Source organism: Cladosporium halotolerans (assembly GCF_011745625.1).
Source record: "Cladosporium halotolerans strain TM138-S3 chromosome Unknown Sca5, whole genome shotgun sequence".
In the NCBI taxonomy this organism is placed as follows: domain Eukaryota; kingdom Fungi; phylum Ascomycota; class Dothideomycetes; order Cladosporiales; family Cladosporiaceae; genus Cladosporium; species Cladosporium halotolerans.
Genome location: NW_027191456.1, coordinates 441,320 through 462,401, shown reverse-complemented (window position 1 = coordinate 462,401; position 21,082 = coordinate 441,320). Strand labels below are relative to the sequence as shown.

The 21,082-nt window shown below is 59.4% G+C and overlaps 6 protein-coding genes across 6 annotated transcripts; 3 read left to right on the top strand and 3 right to left on the bottom strand.

The window, feature by feature from the left end:
* Positions 1-351: 351 nt before the first annotated feature.
* WHR41_02061 (uncharacterized protein) lies at positions 352-5,841 on the top strand. Its single transcript, XM_069370667.1, has 2 exons — positions 352-4,852; positions 4,907-5,841. Exons 1-2 carry the CDS (start codon positions 843-845, stop codon positions 5,016-5,018), a joined length of 4,122 nt encoding a protein of 1,373 aa, XP_069232338.1. The 5' UTR covers positions 352-842; the 3' UTR covers positions 5,019-5,841.
* Positions 5,842-6,060: 219 nt separating this feature from the next.
* Positions 6,061-7,436, bottom strand: WHR41_02060 (uncharacterized protein; the record flags this gene model as incomplete). Its single annotated transcript, XM_069370666.1, has 2 exons — positions 6,981-7,436; positions 6,061-6,927 (listed from the first exon to the last, which is right to left on the bottom strand). The coding sequence occupies exons 1-2, from the start codon at positions 7,176-7,178 to the stop codon at positions 6,061-6,063; spliced, it is 1,065 nt and encodes a 354-aa protein (XP_069232337.1). The 5' UTR covers positions 7,179-7,436.
* A 244-nt stretch (positions 7,437-7,680) lies between these two features.
* On the bottom strand, positions 7,681-10,157 carry WHR41_02059 (uncharacterized protein). Its single transcript, XM_069370665.1, has 2 exons — positions 9,721-10,157; positions 7,681-9,640 (listed from the first exon to the last, which is right to left on the bottom strand). The coding sequence occupies exons 1-2, from the start codon at positions 9,825-9,827 to the stop codon at positions 7,816-7,818; spliced, it is 1,932 nt and encodes a 643-aa protein (XP_069232081.1). The 5' UTR covers positions 9,828-10,157; the 3' UTR covers positions 7,681-7,815.
* Positions 10,158-11,157: 1,000 nt separating this feature from the next.
* On the bottom strand, positions 11,158-12,648 carry WHR41_02058 (uncharacterized protein; the record flags this gene model as incomplete). Its single annotated transcript, XM_069370664.1, has 1 exon — positions 11,158-12,648. The coding sequence occupies one exon, from the start codon at positions 12,646-12,648 to the stop codon at positions 11,158-11,160; it is 1,491 nt and encodes a 496-aa protein (XP_069232082.1).
* A 1,157-nt stretch (positions 12,649-13,805) lies between these two features.
* On the top strand, positions 13,806-14,768 carry WHR41_02057 (uncharacterized protein; the record flags this gene model as incomplete). Its single annotated transcript, XM_069370663.1, has 1 exon — positions 13,806-14,768. One exon carries the CDS (start codon positions 13,806-13,808, stop codon positions 14,766-14,768), a length of 963 nt encoding a protein of 320 aa, XP_069232077.1.
* Positions 14,769-17,215: 2,447 nt separating this feature from the next.
* WHR41_02056 (uncharacterized protein) lies at positions 17,216-20,971 on the top strand. The gene is made up of 2 exons (XM_069370662.1): positions 17,216-19,519; positions 19,754-20,971. Exons 1-2 carry the CDS (start codon positions 17,504-17,506, stop codon positions 20,624-20,626), a joined length of 2,889 nt encoding a protein of 962 aa, XP_069232078.1. The 5' UTR covers positions 17,216-17,503; the 3' UTR covers positions 20,627-20,971.
* The last annotated feature ends 111 nt before the right edge of the window (positions 20,972-21,082 follow it).

The following is a 21,082-nucleotide window of genomic DNA, read 5'->3' as shown; positions in this document are numbered from 1 at the left end:
CCGGCTCACGGCCACAGCAGTCAAGGAGTGGCAGTGAGCGCGGCACCGCACGCCGACTGCGCCCGGCACATGTGTGTAAGCGTGCTCGGCTCGTCTGGTCGAGGGTGCAAAGTGGTTGCATGTGTATGTGAGACATCTCAGGGCGGACGGCCGTGGTCCAACGGCCCGCCATCTCGGCCAGCCCGGGGCCGCTCAGGCTGTCGTTGGCGATCAGCGAGCGCGTGCGAGGATCACGTGCGTGCGTGCGCGCGGTAACGTAACGTGACTGTCGGCCGATGTATTCAGTAGACACCCTGTCCATGAAGACGCAGCATTGAATGTGGTGTGTTATCACAGCGCGTGAAGGCCGCCCGTCGCCCGCCCAGCCCGCGTCGCCGTAGCTGGTGAGGCGCCGCGAGGCGACTGGAGCAGCGCAGCACAGCACAGCGCAGCGCAGCGCAAAAACGGGAGCGTCCGTGCGGGAAATTGAACGCCAGAATTTACATACGCCCCAAGCACTCCTCTCCCTCCATCACCTCACCCCGACACCACACCCGTGGAAGACGACACACCCCGTCTTTCCCTCCTCGCGTCCTGTTCTCCCGTAGACAGACGCCCGCCCGGATTGTCTCTCGCGTCTCGCAGGACTCTCCCTCCCCCGGCGCCCACCCGCCCACCGTCTTGGACCATCTCGTCCAGGCCGTCCACCCGCAGTCCCCGAGGACCGCCATCAACGCATTCACTTGCGCCTCTCCGCTCCATCGCAGCGACTAATCTCCCGTGCGCGCCCTGCAGACCACCTCACCGTCTCTACCGCCGGCGCCCGACACCACATCTCCCTTGCTCCCGCGCCCATTCCGCTCATGACAAGCGCAACCCCATCCTCCGCCCAGCAAACTCCCGCCAACGCATCTGCGACCTCCGGCTCGACGACGCCGCAGTCAGGAGCTGTGCCGGCACAGCTGCCTGTCAGATCGTACGCGAACGCCACCAAGACGGCGTCCTCAACTCCCCCTGCTGCGGCAGGAGCCTCCGCTAGCAATGCAAAGTCGACCGACGCTCCGGTAAACGGAACTGGCCCGACCGCGCAGGGAGGCTCCCAGCCTGCAACCAACGGTGTCTCGTCCGAGCACGGAAGGAAGCCCTCGATGGTCATTAGCGCCACGGGCTCGAGCGGATACACACAGAACGGTGGACCTGTCGGCCAGTCCAGCAGGCCTCCCATCAACTTCGGTTCCATGAACGCTCCCGAGGGTGCGCAGTCGAACGCTGCCCAGCAGCCTCACGCCGCCTCTGCCCAGGCCCCTCAGGAAGGCCAGCGCGTGGTGGAGCCTGAGCACTCGCCTTCGCCTATCCCGCAACCCGCTGCCAGCGGTGGACGCCCGCCTTCGATCGCTCAGGGTAACGGCCTCAACTTCGGCAGCATGGGTGGCGACGCCCAGGGTTCCCTCAACGCCGCCGGACAGCCCACACACGAGCGCAGAGCCTCTTCTCAGTCGGCATACAGTGACGTGGGTGGACCTCGTCCCAACTTTGTGCCCCAGGCTGGCCGCGGCCGTGGCGGTTATCCCCAGGCTCCCTACAACAACATGCCTTCCCCGGCTCAGAACTACAGGCAAATGTCCAACCAGCCGCGTGCACCCGGCATGGCACAGCAGTTCTCACAGGGTGCGCAGGGCTCGCCATACAACCGTGGCCGTAACAGCCCAGCGCAGCCCCCAGCGCAGCCTCACATGCCCCAGATGCAGTACCCTGGATACCCTCAGCACCTGGGTGCTGCACCGCCCATGTACCCTGGCATGCCTAACCAGTTCGACCCTTACGCCGGTCACTACCAGCCCTACCCTCCGTACAACTACCAATACCCCGGCGCTGGTCCTCCCCAAAGCCCCCGTCCCCAGTACCCCAACGCGTTTGCTGGCACCCCGGGCAACAACCAGCCTCCCTTCATGCCGCCTAACATGGCGCGCACTTCCTCACAAGCATCTGACCGTCCCTCCTCGAGCCTCGGTCACGCCGCTACACCGAGCCAGTCACACGCACAGACTGCCTCGACCCCGACACCGCAGCAAACTCCTCAGCAGGGCTCCAACTTTGTCCGCCCAGTGAAGAAGAGCAGCGCCATCAAGATCACCAACGACAAGGGTGAGGCTGTGTCTTTCCAGAAGCCCTCGCCTTCCCCCAGCATTCAGCAGCCGCAGACTCCCGTGATTGTGTCGACCCCCAACGCACCTACGCCTCCGCCTAGGACACCCAGCACTCAGCACAACCGTACCGAGAGCACATCTACTATGACCGCCCAGGAAAAGCAGAACGCATTCAAGGAGCAGGTCAAGAGACAGATGGAGGAGAACAAGCGCAAGGCCGAGGCTGAGGCTCAGGCGAAGGAAACTCCTGCCGCCGAGCCCGCGCCCGCTAAGCCGGCTGCTGAGACTGAAGTCAAGGCTGCCACCGCCGAGGCTGAGAAGGCCGCTGCGGTTGCTGCATCGGATAAGGCTGGCGAGAAAGACGCCGCCGCCGCATCTACCGCTGTTGAGGATCCCGAGGCGGAGAAGAAGCGCAAGGACCAGGAGGAAGAGGACCGCCTCGAGCGCGAGATCGCCGAAATGGAGGCTCGCGAGAAAGAGGAAGAGGAGCGCGAGAAGGCTTACCAGGTCAAGAAGAAGGCTGAGAAGGAGGCTGCCGCAAAAGAGAACGCCGCTAAGCTCGACGAGGAGCTCAAGAGGCAAGAGAGGGAAGCCGAGGAGCGCGAGCTCCAGCGCGAGCGCGAGCGCAACGGCGAGACCAAGCAGGGAGAAGCCGATGAGGAGTCCAAGGCCCTCTTTGCCTCCCTCAAGAAGCCCACGCTCGGCCCCGGTGCCTCTGAGCAGGCCAGCGAGTCTCCCGCGCCCGCGGAGCCCCAGCCTGTGGCCAACGCCGCTCAGGCAGCACAGAAGCCCAAGCCCGCTCACCTCAAGCTTGAGACCAGCAAGCGTGTCGAGCCCGCCGAGCCCACGCCGGGTATGCAGGCCCTCAAGACCTCTCGCTTCCTTGAGGTCAAGGAGGATATCAAGTACCCTGAGCAGGTCAAGTCGCCGAACCCCGCTCTCAACCAGAACGGCACCCAGAAGGCACGTGCCTACGACAGAGACTTCCTGCTCCAGTTCCAAAGCGTCTTCAAGGAGAAGCCAACCGTCGACTGGGACCAGAAGGTCAAGGACACCCTTGGCGGTGGTGACGAGCCTGGCTCCGCCCGATCTGCTGCCCGCACTCCCTCTAACATGGGTGGCAGGCAAGCGTCTCGCGGTGGCGGTAACGCTTTCGGTGGTGTTATGGGTAACTTCTCCAGCGGTGCTCGCACTCTTCCCAGCGGCACTACCTCAGAGCAACGCTTCGCCTTGGCCAACGCCGGTGGCCGCCCCATGGGTGCACCTGGCTCTATGGGTGGCCGCCAGCCCAGCGGCCTCGGCATGGGCGCTCCTGGCATGAGTCGCAACAGCTCCATGATGGGCCCTGGCTCCCCTCGCCAGCCGAGTGGACGTGGCAAGGGCGGTGCCAGCAGGCGTGGTGACCGCGCTCCTAGCAAGAAGGAGATGGAGGACGCTGCCAGCAAGATGCCGCTCACTGCAGGCCAGGAGCTCAAGCCTATCGAGAAGACCGCCAACGGTTGGGTCGCTCGCAGTCTGACATCTGGTCCCAACGCCGGTGCCACCGACCCTAGCGGCAACATGGCGCCTGACATGGTTCAGCGTAAGGTCAAGGCCGCGCTCAACAAGATGACGCCCGAGAAGTTTGACAGGATCTCCGACCAGATTCTCGAGATCGCTGGCCAGTCCAAGAACGAGCAAGACGGCCGCACTCTGCGCCAAGTCATCCAGCTTACTTTCGAGAAGGCTTGTGACGAGGCTCACTGGGCTGGCATGTACGCCAAGTTCTGTCATAAGATGCTGACTACTATGAGCCTTGAGATCCGCGACGAGACCATCAAGGACAAGAATGGCAACCCTGTTGTCGGTGGTGCCCTCTTCCGCAAGTACCTCCTGAACCGCTGTCAGGAGGAGTTCGAGCGTGGTTGGGAGGCCAACCTGCCCGAGAAGCCCGAGGGTGAGGAGAGCGAGATCAAGCTCATGTCTGACGAGTACTACGTCGCCGCTGCCGCGAAGAGACGTGGTCTTGGTCTGATCCAGTTCATCGGCCAGCTGTACAAGCTTGGTATGCTTACCATCCGCATCATGCACGAGTGTGTGCAGCGTCTGCTCAACTTCGAGGGCGACCCTGATGAGGCTGCCATCGAGAACTTGACCACTCTGCTCCGCTCTGTCGGTTCCACAATGTACGAGAGCGGTGACCAGGGCCAGGCTCTGCTCAACGCATACTTTGAGCGCATCAACGAGAAGATCATGAGCAACTCCAACCTTCCCAGCAGACCCAGGTTCATGGTGATGGACTTGATCGACCTTAAGAACGCCGGCTGGAAGGGCAAGGACGATGCCAAGGGCCCAAAGACCATCCAGCAGATTCACGCTGAGGCCGAAGCCGCGCAAGCCAAGGCTGAGGCTGAGAGGCAGCGCCAGAGAGCGCCTGGCGGCAGGCCCATGGGTGGCCGTGGCGACTCTCGCAACTTCTCTGGCAACATGCCCCCTCCCGTCGACTACTCGAGGACACACGTTGGCGCCGACGAGCTTCGCAGACTCCAGAACCGCACACAGTCCCGCAACACCGGTGGCGGTCTCGGTCCGGGCGGAAACCTCGGCCCTGGCGGTGGTCTCGGGGGTCGTGCTGGCAGCCGACGAGGCAACCTTGGCCCCACTGGCTCCGGCAACACCACCCGCACCAACACCCCGCCTGTGGACAACAAGAAGGACGAGCCAAGCGCGCAGCAGAACGCTTTCAGGTAAGCAGAGTCACTAGAGCCCTGACCCTTTACAATCACTAACAACCACCACAGCGCGCTTGCAGCCCTCCAAAACGACGAGGAAGACAAGGAGCACGCATCCCACGAGGCCGCCCCGGCTCCCGCGGCCGCCCCGTCGACTGGCGAGAGCGCCGGCCAGTCATGAACGTGTGCGATGATGCGATTTCAGCGAATGTCACCCGCAGCAGCAGCAGCAGCGAACGCATAAAAAGCTATTTCTGGTTACTTCTTCCCGCAAAACGGAGATACCCTGTTAGAGAGAGAGAGATGAAACGGTCCAACACGGCTTTTTTAATTACAATTAACTGTGTCGGATTACCACCTGTACAACAAAAATTCTTACCGTCAACTTCCTCTGGCTTCCGTCCTCGTGTCTACTCTGTTCTTCCACCTTTTGCACAGCGCGCGAGCAGCAGCAGCAGTAGCGACAGCAGCAGCAGCAGCATCTCGGTTCTGGCTCCCTGGTCTGACTAGCTCGCCGCAAGCGTTTGGTTCTTCCCGTGTCTTCTTGAGATTACTAATTTCGAAACTGCGCGCTAGATGAAAGACGAGAGGAGAGGAGAGGGTCGGCGGCCGACTGTCGTGGGGGGAAACGAGCGGGCTTCTGCGTGAGATTTGACCTTTTTTCAAACCTGTTTACACATGTAATGGGTGGGGAGGAAGGATGGGTCGGGTCTACGGACGGGGTCGGATCGGATTGAGCTCTGGTTGCTTGTCTTGCTTTTGTGTAATGTCTTCGTCGGGCCTTCAAGGGAGGGGTTATAGAAGGCTTTTCGTCGTCGCCTGCTTATTTGTTGTTTTTATGCTGTTATTGAATGGTTCTTTTTGAGTGTTTGATTGATTGTTTGCTTGATGCACAGCGTGGGTGTCTCATTTCTTGGGCGTTTGCTTCTCCCTTTCTGGTTGCTTTGGGTGCGAAAAGAGTATCTTAGAGCGAGAATACAATGACACGGTTTTGGTTGATTGGACTACTGTGACCATGACATGATGTTGGTTCGGGTTGAGGTTTCGTGAGGTCCATGGGAGTTCATATCGAGAACTTGGCGTTCGGATGCGAGGATTGTGGAAGTATGCGTCTATGTATGTATGCATTGGCGTATGCTCCTGCTGGAGTGCGTGATCTGGTTTGACCAGGAGGTATACAATAGATGATAAGACAGCACAAGAAACTTTCATTCTGTCACCGCCTATTGCTTGTCCGGCGTTGCCACCTCCTCCAATCCACCAATGTTCCCAACAACCTCCTCGAAATCCACGCCCTCTTTCTCAAACGCAGCCTGCACACGCTCTACAACCTTCTTCTGCCCCTCCTCACTGAATCCACCATCCCTATCCCTCTCCTCCTCTACAATCTCCGCCCACCGCCAGAACAGACTCTCCTTCCCCATCTTCACCAGCGCCTCCTTAAACTGCACCACCTTCTTCCGCCGATGCTCAATCACATCCCCCTCCCGCTCCCACCGCCAACAAACCCACCCATGCTTCCCGGGCAAGCAAGCCAACACCACCCGATCGAGATCCCCAAACGCCAGCTCCTTCCTCGCAACAAGCGTATGCGCGTCCAGCATCCCCGCGAAATCCAGCTCCCAGTTCCCGTCCATCATCAGATACCCCGTCTTCGCGCGCACGAACTGCCGCTCGATCGCGGGCAGGATCTTGCGCGTGAAGAACGCATTCTCCTCCCCCTCCGCGACGCCCTCCAGCAGCTCTTTCACGCCCCAGTTCCGGCTCGCGCGCACGACGACCTCCTCGCGCTGGAAGCCGCCCAGCGCCCAGCGCCAGGCGCACGGGTTCGACGGGCTCGCGAAGAAGAAGCTCACCGGCCAGGGACCGAGGAAGCGCAGGAGGAGGAAGTCGGCGAGGAAGGTGAGCGAGCGCGTCGCGAGGGCGGTGAGGGCTTCGCGCTGCGTGGTTGTGGCGGGGTCGAGGGTTGTGGGGCTTTCGGTGTTGCCGGCGATGGTTTGGAGGAGGTGGAGGTAGGTGGGGAGCGCGGTGTAGGCGCGGTAGCAGAGGCCGAGGGCGACGAGGGCGTTGAGGAGGAGAGGAATGAGGAACTGGGTGGGGTGTTAGCGGGTGGATGGTTGAGGCGGATGGCACGGGTGCGTACGATCTGTTTCTTGTGGTCTGGGCTGTGGCGGTCGATGTGGATGAGGTGGACTTTGGAGGGGTCGAGCTGCGGCAGCAGTGGTTGGAGGGCTGCCGGAGCGGTTGTGAAGGGAGTTGGGATTGCGGTGGAGGTCGTGTTCACGTCGGCGGCGGACTTGGTGAACGACTTGGGCGTTCGTTTAGTCGCTTTCTGAGCCATGATGGGCTTTGGCCTGTCGGACGGCGGCCAATGCTGCTGGTCTTGGTTATAGAGAAGGGAGATGGTAGTGGGATGGAAAGTTGTTGGACGGAACGGAAATGGCTCGAACTTCTGTTGAGAACCCACCCGAATAGTAAGTAGAGATTACAGAAACCGATCAGTATTGATCGTCAGCAGATGTACACTCATGGTAGAATAAAGCACTGCATGCAGACAGCCCACGACTTGAGCCCGGACGACACAAGTGAGGTCTGGTGTGTTTGAAGGCATGTCGTGCGGTGCGGCCGATGCCTAGAGGCGGAGACAAGCCGCGTTGCACGTGACCGTTCGCTCTATTGCTCTGTTGCATATCTTGGAGTGCATACAGTGACATGGTTTAGTATAAATCGCTCGTAATGACTGTCTTACTGGCTCAAGAATTGTCAATAGGTTTGAAAAGGAATGCCTGGGTGTTTATACCACAATTTCCAATACCAGTACAAAGCTTTCATTGAAAGACGCATGTTGCAGGTTAACTTTTATTTGGTTACTACATATTTCTCAATCACTTTTACAAGTCTTTGCAGTACATCACGACGTGTATCATGGCTCATCACAATTATTCCTCCCAAGCATCCAACAAGTCCGCATAAAACGCTCAAAACAGTACACTCAACGGAACCACCCTCTCACCACCTCCCTCTATCTTCGACGATTTCATCCCGCAAACGCTCTCCACTGAACTCAAAGCCTCCTCTTCCCCATCAACATCGGGCTCAAGCGAATACTCAATCCCCGACCTGACATCCCCCAAATAATCCCCGATGACATGCCTCTGCTCCGACCCCTCCTCTTCGTCCGAAACGACAAGACTAAACGACGGCCGCGCCCGGCTCTCCCGCACGCGCATCTGTGCCTGCAAGCGAGCCAGCCGCAGCGAGCGCACGTATCTGTCTTGTTGTTCGTGGGCAGCGAGGAAGCGCAGGTCGGCCGCCGTGAGAGCGTGGCGGGCGATGGGGCGGCAGAGGGCTTGGATCGTGCCGGAGGGGTCGGAGGGGACTTTCAGCGTGCGCAGGCTGGGGAAGTGGGAGGATTGAATGGATGAGGCGAGGACGTTGATTGCGTCTCCGGGTATTAGAGTGTCCCAGTGGAGATGGTGGAGGGTTTGGGACCAGAGGGCGTTGCGTTTATTCCAAGGAGTGGTGCCTAGTAGGAGGCTCGGGGATGCGTCCTGGACGAGGCGGAGGCGGCGGAGGCGGGTTAGGTTCGAGAGAAGGGTTTGGATGGTTGGGAGGGAGGCGAGTTCTAGGTCTATCAGGCTCAGGCTCTCGAGGGAGAAGGCATTTCGGGAGTGTGAGAGTTGGAAGATTCCTTGGTCGTTCACGCCAGGGAGCTTTTCGAGACGAAGGGAGGTGAGTGCGCTCAAGGAGAGTAGGGTCCCATTGTGAAAGTCTTCTTTGCCAAAGCCGGAGACAACGAGGTGCTTCAAGGACGGCAATCGATTTGTCACGGCAGAGATCATCCCTGGTCCGAGTTTGGTATCGTGTTCGTCTGTTTTGCAGAGGACGAGTGTCTCGAGCCACTGCCATTTCCCATGCATGTCCGCAAACTGACTCGGACTGAAGTTCAGTGGTTGCTTCAAATCGAGCATCCATACGTGCGCCCCGAGCCTCTCGCGGGAGAAGAATAGCTTGCACCATTCCGTCTTCTCACGCGTAGCAGCTGGGTTGAAACCAGTAATGAGCTCTAATTCCGTGCATTTATCGATCACTTCGTAAACAAGGCGGTTTGCCAACCGTCTTTCGATCGGTAGTGGAGCCTCGTTGTCCAGCTCAGTTGCAAGCGTGCTCGGCACATGGATCCGACGGATGAGATATGCGAGTGAGGGCGCCTCTTCGATAGTGCGTAGCAATAATTCCAAAGGTGTTTTCGGCTTGCCCAAGGAAAGTGATAGCCTCTTACCTGTCCAAGAGCGTCTTTTACTGGATGTTGACATTCGTCGACCACCGGCTTGGCCCAGTGTGGCAGACGGCAGCCAGAGATCGCGATACAATGCTTCAATGGCCGCTTTGGCCCATGGTTTGCTCACCTGGCAAATGGTCCGTAGTGCTTGCTGTCGACCAGAGACGTCCAGCGTCGTCGCCGTCGAGAAGCCAGCTTCCAGGTGGTCCACAATGCAGCCATAAACTTCATGCGGCAAACTTTCGAAGACTTGCGCTGATAGTTGGCTGCCTTTACCTTGCCGTAGCAATTGCGCCTGCGGATGTCGCTTGGTGCGTTCTGTCTCCCATGGCGTCCGTGTCAGAGTCGGGGCCTGCTCGAAGGAATAGTATCTTGGCCTCGTTGACGCTGGTCTCGTCGGCCATGGAGGACGTGAGGGAATGAGATGCTGTTGTGCTATCTCCGTTCTCTCCTGCCACCTCGGTTGGAGCTTGATGTCGTCTTTGACTACTTGCGTGAAAACGTATGATTGATTTGCGGCTCTAGATGAACGTCAACAATCACGTCTTCGACACCGTCGTCTTCCAAAGCCGACGTAGCACAGCCAATCATTAGCACTCACCCATACATCAAGATATCCTTCTCCATGGCATTCTGACGATCGTCAACTGCTGAGTCGTGCCGTTCCACATTCTCGCCCCATTCCGTCCTGGTATCAACAGAAGTCATCTCCAATGGCGCAAATAGGAGTTGTGGCTTCGCGATGAATGAAGGAGGGCCTTTGGCTAAAGTCTCCGGGCCTGCTTCCAATCCTCAAATCAAGCTCCAAGATCGTACAACATGAAGACGCAGCGTAAGGCCAGCGCGTTCGGTACAACCAGCCTACCAGAGAAAGACAAGACAAGACGAAACGTGAAGACGAAACGCGCCAGAAGCCCTATACTAGTACCTCACAAAAAGAAACCACCTACCTGTAACTCCACTCACACCAGCCTCCCAAAAACGCCATCGCGACACCAATCCACCCACCTAACCAAACTACAGCGCGACAGCCACACTGGCAAGCTCCAGCTAAACCCGCGCCGCCCAGCAAATGGCAGCACGCAGCCGCGCAAACGACAGACGCCACCTGCGCACGCCTCACGAAACGCCGTGGGAGCACAAGGCCGCGATCGCCGTCGCTGCGGCGCCCCATCCGTTCCCCTCCTCACGCACGCGAGCTGCCAGAATCAGACTTTCCGCCACTCGCCATGACAACTGCCAACCCGCGGGCTGGAGTGGAGCTCCGCTTACTGTAGGTCTGCGGTAACGGTCTTCACGTCACCTATTACCAGCGGTTACTAGGGAGCCAGATCCACCTAACCAGCTTCCCGATCAAACAGTGGTAGCTCCCTTGGTTGGACGACAAGCCGTCGCCGCACGCCACGAGCCGGGTATTTCGGAGTGCTCGCTGGCAGGACGGAAGAGCGGGGTTGTGATGGACGTTGCACGACAGGAGCAGGGTCTCGACGCGGCGATCAGCGTGCTCTGCACCACGGGGAGATTTGCGCCGCGACTGGGATAAGCGAGCGAGCGCGAAATTGCAGGGTTCGCCTGCCTGAATGCGCGGTGTTCGAGATCTCGCTTCGTTTGACGAAGGCGGGAAGCCCAGCGTGCCTTGTGAAGAGCCGAGGTGCGCGGAGGCGGAGAGAGGAGAGGGGTGCGCGGCACGTGGGAGTGCTGTTGTGATTGATCACTTCTCCGTGACCAGACTGCGGGAAATGGGCTCTTTTTGACTTTCAGGTTCATTCGGTTGTTCTCATCGCTCACGTTCGAGGCTGGAGCATCTATCTGTCTATGGTGTTTTTTTTCGTTTTGAACAATGGAATTCGTGATACGGGCGGCGGGCCACGAGTGGCCGTCGCAAGGCTATCAACTTGATGAAGGAAAAAGAAAAGACAACAACGCCATTCGTCCACCGTTCCAGCTTTTATCGACGCTGAGGTAGGTATGCCATGCTTTGAAAAACTGAACAAACAGACAATCAATCTCGTCAAAACGTAAGAGCAGAAGCGACGCTTTACTCGACGGCGACGGCGCCGGAGTCACCCTGCTGGAGGAGAGGGTTGACGCGGGCATCGCTCCACTCGAAGCGGAAGTCCTCGCCGAGCTCCTTCTTCATGGCGGTCTTGACGGCCTCGAGGACGTTGACGAAGACACCGAAGGAAGCCGGGTTCTGCTCGTCGTTCTCGCCGCCCTGGAAGACACCGGTACGGACAAGGCAGGTGTTCCAGCCGTAGGCGTTGCCGCCGACGATGTCGGAGGCGGGGTTGTCGCCGACCATGTACAGGTTCTTGGGCAGCTTCTCCTCGCCGTGGATCTTCTCCATCCAGGACATGATGACCTCGTCGGCGTACTTGTACGTGGCCAGTTCGGGCTTGCCGTAGATGACACGCTCGAGGTCCTCGCCGGTGAGGGCCTTGTACATGGCCTCCAAACCAATGCGGAAGGTGCCCTGGGACATACGAGGGAAGGGGTGCTCAGAGGGGCAGAGGAGATCGCCCTGGGAGAAGTAGATGGGGATGCGCTGGGAGACGGGGTCCTTGGCCATGGTACCGAGGCGGCCGTCCTCAGAGCGGAGCAGGTCGACGATGATCTGCATGTCGGTGGCGTAGTCACGGGAGTCGGAGAAGACCATGATGGCCTCAATGTTGGTCTTGCTGAAGTCACGCGGGTTGGCGGTCTTGCGCTGCTCGTCGGTGAAGACGCGGTAAGGGGCAATGGTCGGGTCCCAGGCGACAATGTCATCGGGGACGACGACATCCTTGAAGCCGTACTCCTGGGCGACATCACGGCACTTGAAGCCCTCACCACCAACGACGAGGACGGTGTTGTAGTACTCGGCAAGAGCGCTCATGGGAGTGTGAGACTGGATGAACTGCTCCCTGTCCACGGGCTGGCCGAGGATCTTGGAGAGCTGGTCGCAGCGAGGCTGCTCGGGCTTGCCGGAACCGTTGGTGAGGAAGATGTGGGGGATCTTGATGCCGAGCTCGTTGTCACCGTTGAGGATCTCAAGAGCGCGGCGGCCCTCGGGAATCAGACGGTCACCGTGGACGAGCACACCGTCGATGTCGAAGACGAAACCCATGTCCTTGGCGGCCTTGACCTTGTCACCGGACAAGTCCTGGACCTGGGAAGCAAGAATCTCGCGGGTCGGCTGGATCGGGGGCATGCCGGGTCTCTCGGGCTGGCCGCTGGCGTACGCAACGGACGAGAGACGAGACTGCCTCTTGGACCTGGGGATGGGCAGCTGAGCGCCGAAAGAGTTGCGGGAACCCCTCCTCTCCTTCTGGGAGGGAGCGAGGGAGAGGTTGTGCATGTAGGGAGAGGCATCAGAGACGCTGTTCCTGGTGGCCGGAACCTCGATGGCGCCGGTGCCGTTCTCATTGGGGATGGCGATGTTGGCGAGGCTGCCACGCTGGCCGAGCTCAGAGGCGTTCTTCACCTGGCTGGGCCTGCGGTCCTGCTGCTCGCCGGCAGAAAGGCCAACGCCGTCTTCGTAGGTAGGCATGATGGTTCGTGGGAGTTCGTGTCTGGGTATGGAATCTGATGGGTCGTAACGAGTTCGTGGAGGTAGAAAGAGTCGTGGGAGGCGGTGGTTTCCTCTAGGAAGAACGAGCGGGAGGAGGGGCGGTGGGAGGGGCTTTCTCGGTGCGGTAAGTTTGACACGAGGGGCAGTCAACAAAGAAGATCGGGCGATGTCATCCGGTCCAGAAAAACTGCGGATCGGCGTATGTATATACTCGCCCGCGAGCAGCCCAGCACCCCTCGCCCCTCGCCTCCCTGCGACACTTCACGGATGCGGTGGGACACCGCGCAGCGACCGAGCTCAGAGCGCCGCCCCTCCGTCGTCATCGCAGCGGCGAGAGCGGCTCTGTGCGCTCTCACCACTCGGGCCTACGAGAACGGCGAGGGTGGTTGGTAGGGCGGGCTCACAGCGATACGGCGCGATGACATGGTGAGTCCACCGCTGCCGCGGGTGCCTGCGAAGCATGCGCGCTCGCGACAGGGCCCGGCAGCCGGCTAGGGCGACGTGGGCCAATCACGTGGCGGGGGTGGGAAGTGAAGGTTCAACACGCGCTTTTCTTTGCAGAGTTCGCCGCAGAAGAGCCAGAGGCGAAAAGTGGACGACACGCGGAATGCGCTCGGCGGATTGGCCGATGGGTGAAGTCTGGCAGCGCGGCTCTGTTTCGGCCGGCGGCCAACGCTAAAAATTCCTGAGGCACGACGTCATCCTGGGGCATCCGCGCAAAGCGCCGCTGGAGCTCTGCCACCGCCTGCAGCGCCGGGCTGGATAAGTTTTCGTGACGGGCCCTCTGGTCGCAGGTATATGCCGCACCAGCACACCTGCGGCCCACCCGACGCCCGAAACAGCCACTGCCGCCGGCGGGAGTCATCGCCATGCCCTCAACGTGCGCCCTGAAGCTGCGAGGGGCAGTGACGTCGTGCCCTCCGTCCGCTGTGGCCACCTGGAGGGGTTGTCTGTTATGGCGACGAGCCGGCCATTGGCAAGGGACAGCAGTGCCCGCACGCGCGAGGAGCCCGGCGAGAAGATCCTTCACCCAATGTACCCCCTCTTACCTTTCACGCTCCCCCAGATCTTCATTCTTCCACACCCAAACACACCACAACACCCCACCCCAGAACAACAACACACATTCCGCAAACATGTCTGACGGCAAGAGCTTCACCCTCAACAACGGCGTGGTCATCCCCGCCGTCGGCTTCGGCACCTTCGCCAGCGATGGCAACCCCGGCCAGACCTACGATGCCGCCATGGCCGCGCTGAAGACCGGCTACCGCCACCTCGACTGCGCCTGGTTCTACCAGAACGAGCACGAGGTCGGCGAGGCCATCCGCGACTTCCTCAAGCAGAACAGCAACGTCAAGCGCTCCGACCTCTTCGTGTGCACCAAGGTCTGGAACCACCTGCACGAGCCTGAGGAGGTCAAGTGGTCGCTCAACAACTCCCTCGAGAAGTTTGGCCTCGACTACGTCGACCTCTTCCTCGTCCACTGGCCCATCGCCGCCGAGAAGGACGACAAGAACATGCCCAAGCTGAACGAGAAGGGCCAGTACGTGATCAAGGAGGAGCTCACCAAGAACCAGAAGCCGACTTGGGGCGCCATGGAGGAGCTGTACAAGGAGGGCAAGGCCAAGGCCATCGGTGTCTCCAACTGGACCATCCCCCACCTCAAGGACCTCCTCTCCTGGTGCAACGTCAAGCCCACCGTCAACCAGATCGAGATCCACCCCTTCCTGCCCAACGACGACCTCGTCAAGTTCTGCTTCGACAACCAGATCATGCCCGCCGCCTACTCGCCCCTCGGCTCCCAGAACCAGGTCCCCACCACCGGCGAGAAGGTCAACACCAACCCGACCCTGAACTCCATCGCCGAGAAGGGCGGCAACACTCTCGCCCAGGTCCTGATTGCCTGGGGCATCCGCCGCGGCTACGTCGTGCTGCCCAAGTCCAGCACCCCGTCGCGCATCGAGAGCAACTTCAAGTCCATCAAGCTGTCCGACGAGGACTTCGAGGCCGTCAACGCCGTCGCCAAGGGCCGCAACACCCGCTTCGTCAACATGAAGGACACCTTCGGCTACGACGTCTGGCCCGAGGAGTCCGCCTGAATCTCTCGGGCGAAGCTTTAACGTCTTTTCTTGTTTATCATCTAACGTCACACATAACGACTGCACATGGCGCTTTGCATAGAAGGGCATAGCAAAAAGTGGGAAAGAAAGTGAAAAAAGTAGAATAGATACCATACCGCTAGGCGCGGTTACTGTATGAATTTTGTCCCTTGACATACCGCTGAGATGCTTTGTGTTCCCGGGCTTTGCTTCCAATGTTTGTGCACAACTGACGATGAGTTGTTGCGGCCTCGCGAGCTGTGAAAAGGTGTGGAAAGCCGGGCGTGAGGGTGCGCCCCTTGCGCGGATTTCGTGGGCTCCGTGAACGCGCAACGGACGACATTCCCGGCAACCCTTCCAGCGCCCGATCTCGATAGCAACTCTTGGTGGATAGCAATCCTCGGTGAAATGGCTCCGGTAGAATAGCTTGTTGTGGGTACGTGTTGGTGCCCACGTGTTTCGTCAGAGTGATGGGGCGTGAGGGGTAAGATCTGGCGGGCTTTGCGTTGCGCGCGGCTGTGCGATGATCTTTGATGGCCTCTAGCGTGCGATGCCACGAGCCCAATTCTTTCCGTAAAAATATTCAATTTGTTGGAATGCGCGAAGTCATGATTTGGAAATTGATCGTGTATTAAGTCCTTCCCACCTGGCGTTTCAGGTTGTTGCTGGAAAGTACTGGGACAGCCAATGGCTGTTCTGCTCTCGTTCCTGTTGTTTTTGGCGCTGCTTGTCCGATGGCGTCTTTCGTTGCTGCTCTGGTTTCAGGTCTTCCTGTTTTAGAATAGTGCTATTCAAAGAGCGCATGTATGCAAGAGATCTGGTGATCTCTTCCGCATTCGTGGGATACATTTCAAGGGCCATGGACAACAATTTTTGGGCTTGTTTGGAAATCCCGGCAGCCTCCGATAGCTGGGCCGCGCGAGTAAAATGTTGTATAATGGACCAGGTATCATCCTTGGTATTTTGCAAGACCGCTCGCACGTCATCGAGTCCAGCGCCGTGATGCGAGTATCGCGAGGTTAGCGTATAGAAATCATCTGCACTCGGGCGAGTAGGATGCCAGAGTCGCAGCTTCGCATGACAAAACTCATCCATCTTGTATGCCATCGACGAGGACTCAAAGAGGTATCGAGATCTTGCATGGACACAGAGGAATTTGTCATAGAGTGAAGGGTCGGTGTTGGGGAGAAGTGATCCGCGGCACAACCGTTGTACCAAATAATGTCTTGTGCGGGTTGTAGCCCTCAGCCTGACGGACTCAACCTCTCGACGTTGGAACATGCTGTCGACCCCACGGAAGTAGACTGCCAGGGCACCATCGGCGCAGCCAGGTCTTGAAGGCTGGTAAATCTTCGTCCTGACCATAGCTTCCAGAACGGCTCTTTTCCAGTAGTCATCGCGAGTTTGGTCACCTCTGCTATCTAGGCTTGGGCGCGATGATGGTCTAGGCAATCGCACGTCTGCCTCCAGCCACCGGAATACCATTTCCTCATGGCCCTCGTTCACCAGTAGCCATACAAGACCAGTCTTGAACTGGTCGCTGTCCGATAACTCTTGAGACTCCATGCATTCACTGTTGATTAGCCAGGAAAACACTCGTGTTCCGACTTTGTGTTCTTGAATTTTCGCGAGGGACTTCCCATATGATAGACCTGACAATGACTTCCTGAACCGACGCATGCAAGTCGAAGCTAATCCGATTGTCGCGTGGCCCTTTTGTTGTGCAGATTCAAATGATTTCAGGGGGTCAACGTCGCCGGCCGGGGCGAGGTCGGATTCAGTGACATGCAATTCAGGCTCGAATCTGGCTGGCCGCGAGGAACTCTTCGCTAACAAACTATTCGTGAGCATGGAGGCCATGTGCATGTCTGCCATTGCCGCGGAGGAGTGGACGGCATGCTTGCTTGACGCTTTTCTCCCGCTCGGTTGTTTCTCGTCATGTTGCTGGCTGGGGTGGACTTCGTCCAAGTGCTTTCGAAACGAACTCGTGAGAGCATCCAAGAGCCGGCTAGATTCTTTCGCGCCGAGTGGTGCCTGGCTGTTGATCTTTGACGCCAGAGATTTGAAGCCCAGAGCCACCGCGGAACCTTTCATGCCGGATTACGAGTGGCGAGCAGGCGGCGCTTCAAGCAAGATAGAATCGAGTGTCTCCCGGCAGAGTGAGGACGCCCAAGCACCGCCTAAGCACCTCTGATCCGTACCAATACAATCACTGAGATGGCTGTCAATGATGGTAGGGTTGAGCACATGCGCGAGCGAGCCGGGGTGGCAGGTGGATCATACAAGGCGCGAGCAATGTCCAGTGAAGTGAGACACGGCGGGCAGCGAGCGCGTTGCCGGCGTCCCGCGCGCGCGGCTTCTATCACGCGCAGTCGCACGCGCCTCTCCTTCGTGGCAGGTGCTTGCTTTGCTTGTGACAGCAGAAGAGCCGCTCTCTGCTTTGCACGCTTTGAACAACACCACTCCCCCATCTCCTCGACCGCACGAGGCGAACACTCCCCTCAGCGTCACGCGCTGTGCATCACTCACATCTGGCCTCTTACGCGACGGGACTCTCCCTTTGCTACACCACTCTCCGCGCTCCTTGAGCCTCGCTACACCCTCCTGGAGGCTGCATCACTTGCACCTCGTCAACCACCCATTCCCATCTCTCGCGCTTGGTAGTTCTTCTACCATTTGCGTGCATCCCCACTCAGTCACCCGGACTGTCGCACGGAAAACACACACACATCACCATGTCGGAGATCGAAGCAAGAGCGCCGCCCACCAGAGGCAGGAGCTCCGTGCGCGGCGGCCGTGGTGGCTTTGGCAGAGGCGGCACTCGCGGAGGCCGCAAGGCGCCCAATGGCACATCGCATGATGCATTCTCCGCCGACGAGTCACTGGAAGATCAAGGCGAGATCGGTGAGATGAAGAAGAAGTATGCCTCGGAGCTTGGCATGCTCAAGGATATGTTCCCCGACTGGACCGACGTCGATCTCGTTTTTGCATTGGACGAGGCCTCCGGCGATCTCCCCAGCACTGTTGATCTGATCACCGAAGGAAACGTCTCTCAGTTCGCCGAAGTGAAGAAGCCCAAGGACAGAGCTCGCTCCAAGGCCGCAGATGGATTCTCTACCGCTGGTGCCTCAGACAAGCCCGCTTTCGCAACCCGCGGCGGGCGTGGAAGAGGTGGAATCGAGGGCTCTCGCGGCCGCGGTGGCCGTGGTTCCGATCGCGCGCGCGGAGGCTTCAGAGGTGGCAGAGGCGGCCACGCGACCACCAATGGCGCGCCCAAGGACGCCAACACTGCATCTGTGCCGACCACTGAGTCTTCGGCTTGGGAAACCCCCGCCGCTACATCCGAGACGACGACGAACGCTTGGGATAACACCCCGACTGAGGCCGCGAAGGATACCACTGGTGCTGCCTCAAACGCTTGGAGCAACGTGGCCACGACGGAATCTACCCCAGCGGCTGCACCTGAAGCGCCGAAGAGCACCGCCGCCGCCGAACCTGCGCCCAAGAAGAGCTGGGCTAGCATGTTTGCTCAACCCAAGCCCCCTGTGGCCCTCCCCAAGCAGGCTCCCAAACCTCCGCAACACCCTGTGCGTCTTGCAGAGCCCACAACCACTGTCACTGAGCCCGTAGAGAAGCCCGATGAGCATGCTCAGGAAGCTGCGCCGGCCGAGTCCGCTCCTGCGCCGGTCGCGCCAGCTCCCGCCGTCGAAACCCCTCCTGTTGCACCGGAATCCGCAATCCAGACACCCCAGAGTGTAACTGCGCCCGCTCAGGATGCCGCCCCCGCCACTCCTCATGAGCCCCTCACACAGGAGAACGTTGAACACCTCCCCGATGACTCTCACCCTCCTTCCACCTTGACCGCCGCCAGCACCATTGGCTCCAACGATCCCAGAAACCTTACCCCGGTCCCTGGCCAGCAAACCCCGCAGGCCCCCATCGGCCGCCCTGCAGTGGGCGGCTTTGCCACCAGCGCCCAGCGTGCTGCCACCTCGACAGGAAGGAGCGCCAGCTTCCAGCGTAGAGTTCAAGAGCAGCAAGAGACAGTTGTCATGCCTGGTCACAATGCCGTCGACCGTGCTGCCGTTCAGTTCGGAAGCATGGGTCTTAACGGCGAACCTGGTCCAGACGTTGACGAAGAGCGCGAAGAGCCTGAGACCCGTCAGGCCCCGCAGCATTCTCCTCCCACCCAGCCCAAGGCATCCCTCCCTGCCGCACCCAGGCAGCCCGCGCCCGCGCAGGAGCCCTCTGCTCCTGAAGCCATCCCTACTCCCAAGCAGGCTCCTGGCCTCGGCCCGGCGTCTCAGCAGAACCAGCCGCAGAACCAGGCACCGGCCCAGGAATCCGTCCTCGGCCAGGGTCTTCCTCAGGAGCCGACTCACCTCGGCCAGAACTACAACCAGTATGCGGCTTATGGCCAGGCTGGTATGCAGCAAGACGCCGCAGCCCAGCAGCAGAAGCCATACGATCCGTTCAGCCACCAAGCTCAGTACGACCGCTTTGGAACCCAGCCGCAGCAGCCGAGCCATTCTGGTTTCGGTGGCCTTTCTTCTGCGCCCAGCGACTACTCTTCGTACTACACTGCTGACCCTCAGCGCAACGCTTACGGTGGATACTACGGAACTTCGGCGTACGCGCCCCAGGATATGCGTGCCCAAGCCCAGCAGGATGCCGGCCTCTCTCAACAGCGCTCCGCGAGCGGGTTCGGTGCCGCGTCCAACGACTCGGCTTTCGGTGCGCAGGCTCAGCAGGTGGGTAACTTTTCTCATTCTCAATCACAGCAAAATGAGACGGATGGTGAACATCGTCATCGCAATGCACTGATACGGGCTCAAAACGAGATCGAAGCGTCGGCCGATGCTCTGAGCTCTAACTACATACCATCTGCATTGCGTCCACCACACATTGGTGACATGACAAACCGCCGATCCTATGTGAACCCCTTTTATCCCCAAGCATCCTTATCTGACAATAAATCCCAGCAGACCCAGTCCCGCTACGGCGAAACCCCCGGCTCCGGCCACAACACTCCCAACCCTATCGCCAGCGCTGCCCAGCAGCAGAGCATCCCGGCGCCCCAATCCCAGCATCCGATGCACCAGGCTCCCAGCCACCACCAGTATGCTGGATTCCCGTACGGTCACCCCTACTACAACAGCCCGTACCAGCAGGCCTATCAGAATCAGTTTGGATACAGCCAGCCCGGTAGTGGGTACGGAGGTTACGGCGGGAAGGGTGGCATGTACGGCGCTCCTTATGGCTCTGCTTATGATCAGCACTCGTCTTCTCCAGCAAACGCTGGTGCTTTTGGCCAGAACCAGCAGGCCTCGATGCGCAGTGCCAGCGGCATGGGCTCCAACCTTGGAAGCGGCGGTCTCGATGATTATGGCCGCAGCTCCGCACAGACTGGCTCTCTCAACCAGACCAGCGGGTTCGGCGGTGTGACTGATCCCTTTGCTCGCACCACATCTGGTTTCGGACAGAGCACCTACGCTCAGCAGCCGGCCATGACCGCAACTGCTCAGGACGAATCCCTGAAGCCCTTCAACGACTCGAAGAGCGGTCCCTCGCCGTCGCTTGGCCAGCCCGGCCGTCCCGGCTCTGCTGCGAACAGTGTCGTTGGCTCTTCTCAGGCCAGCGCTCCTCAGCAGCAGCAACAGCAGCAGCAGTCCGCCTTTGGCGGCTACGGCGGTTTCCCCAGCCAGGGCAACCAGTACGGCGGCCTCGGCGGCCTCGGCGGCCAGCAGGGCGGCATGGGAGGTCAGGGCGGTTATGGCGCTTATGGCGCCAGCGCCTTTGGCCAGTATGGCAACTATGGCTCCCGCGGCGGCTGGGGCCAGAGCTACGGTGCTCACTAAGCTCAAGCCACCAGAAAATGGCTTTCATTCTACTTTTGGGGGGGATGGATGAGAGGAAGGACCCAGAGCGAGCACGCGTTGTTGCTCTTTGTACTATGAACTCTACTCGTTTACCATTCGGGCGTTGGTTTTTTTGGAGGACGGGCAGTCGGTTTCATTTATGGCGCATCAACCCTCGAAAAGACTGACGCTTTAAGTTGAACAATGCTTCTGGTCGCGGGAATGCCCTGGGCTTTTAGTGCTTTCCTGCAACGTGACGGCGGGATTTGGCAATACGCGTGTGAGATAGGTAGCCCAGCAACGAAGTCAGCTTTGGACTGATTGAAAGCATGAACTCTGCTCGAACCCCGTCCTTCTCATGTCAAATGTCTCATAGTCCACGTTTTCGCAGTTGGCTGTAACTGATTCGCACAGTAGATCAGATCAAATGTTGAAAAACTGACGCATTGAGCTGGT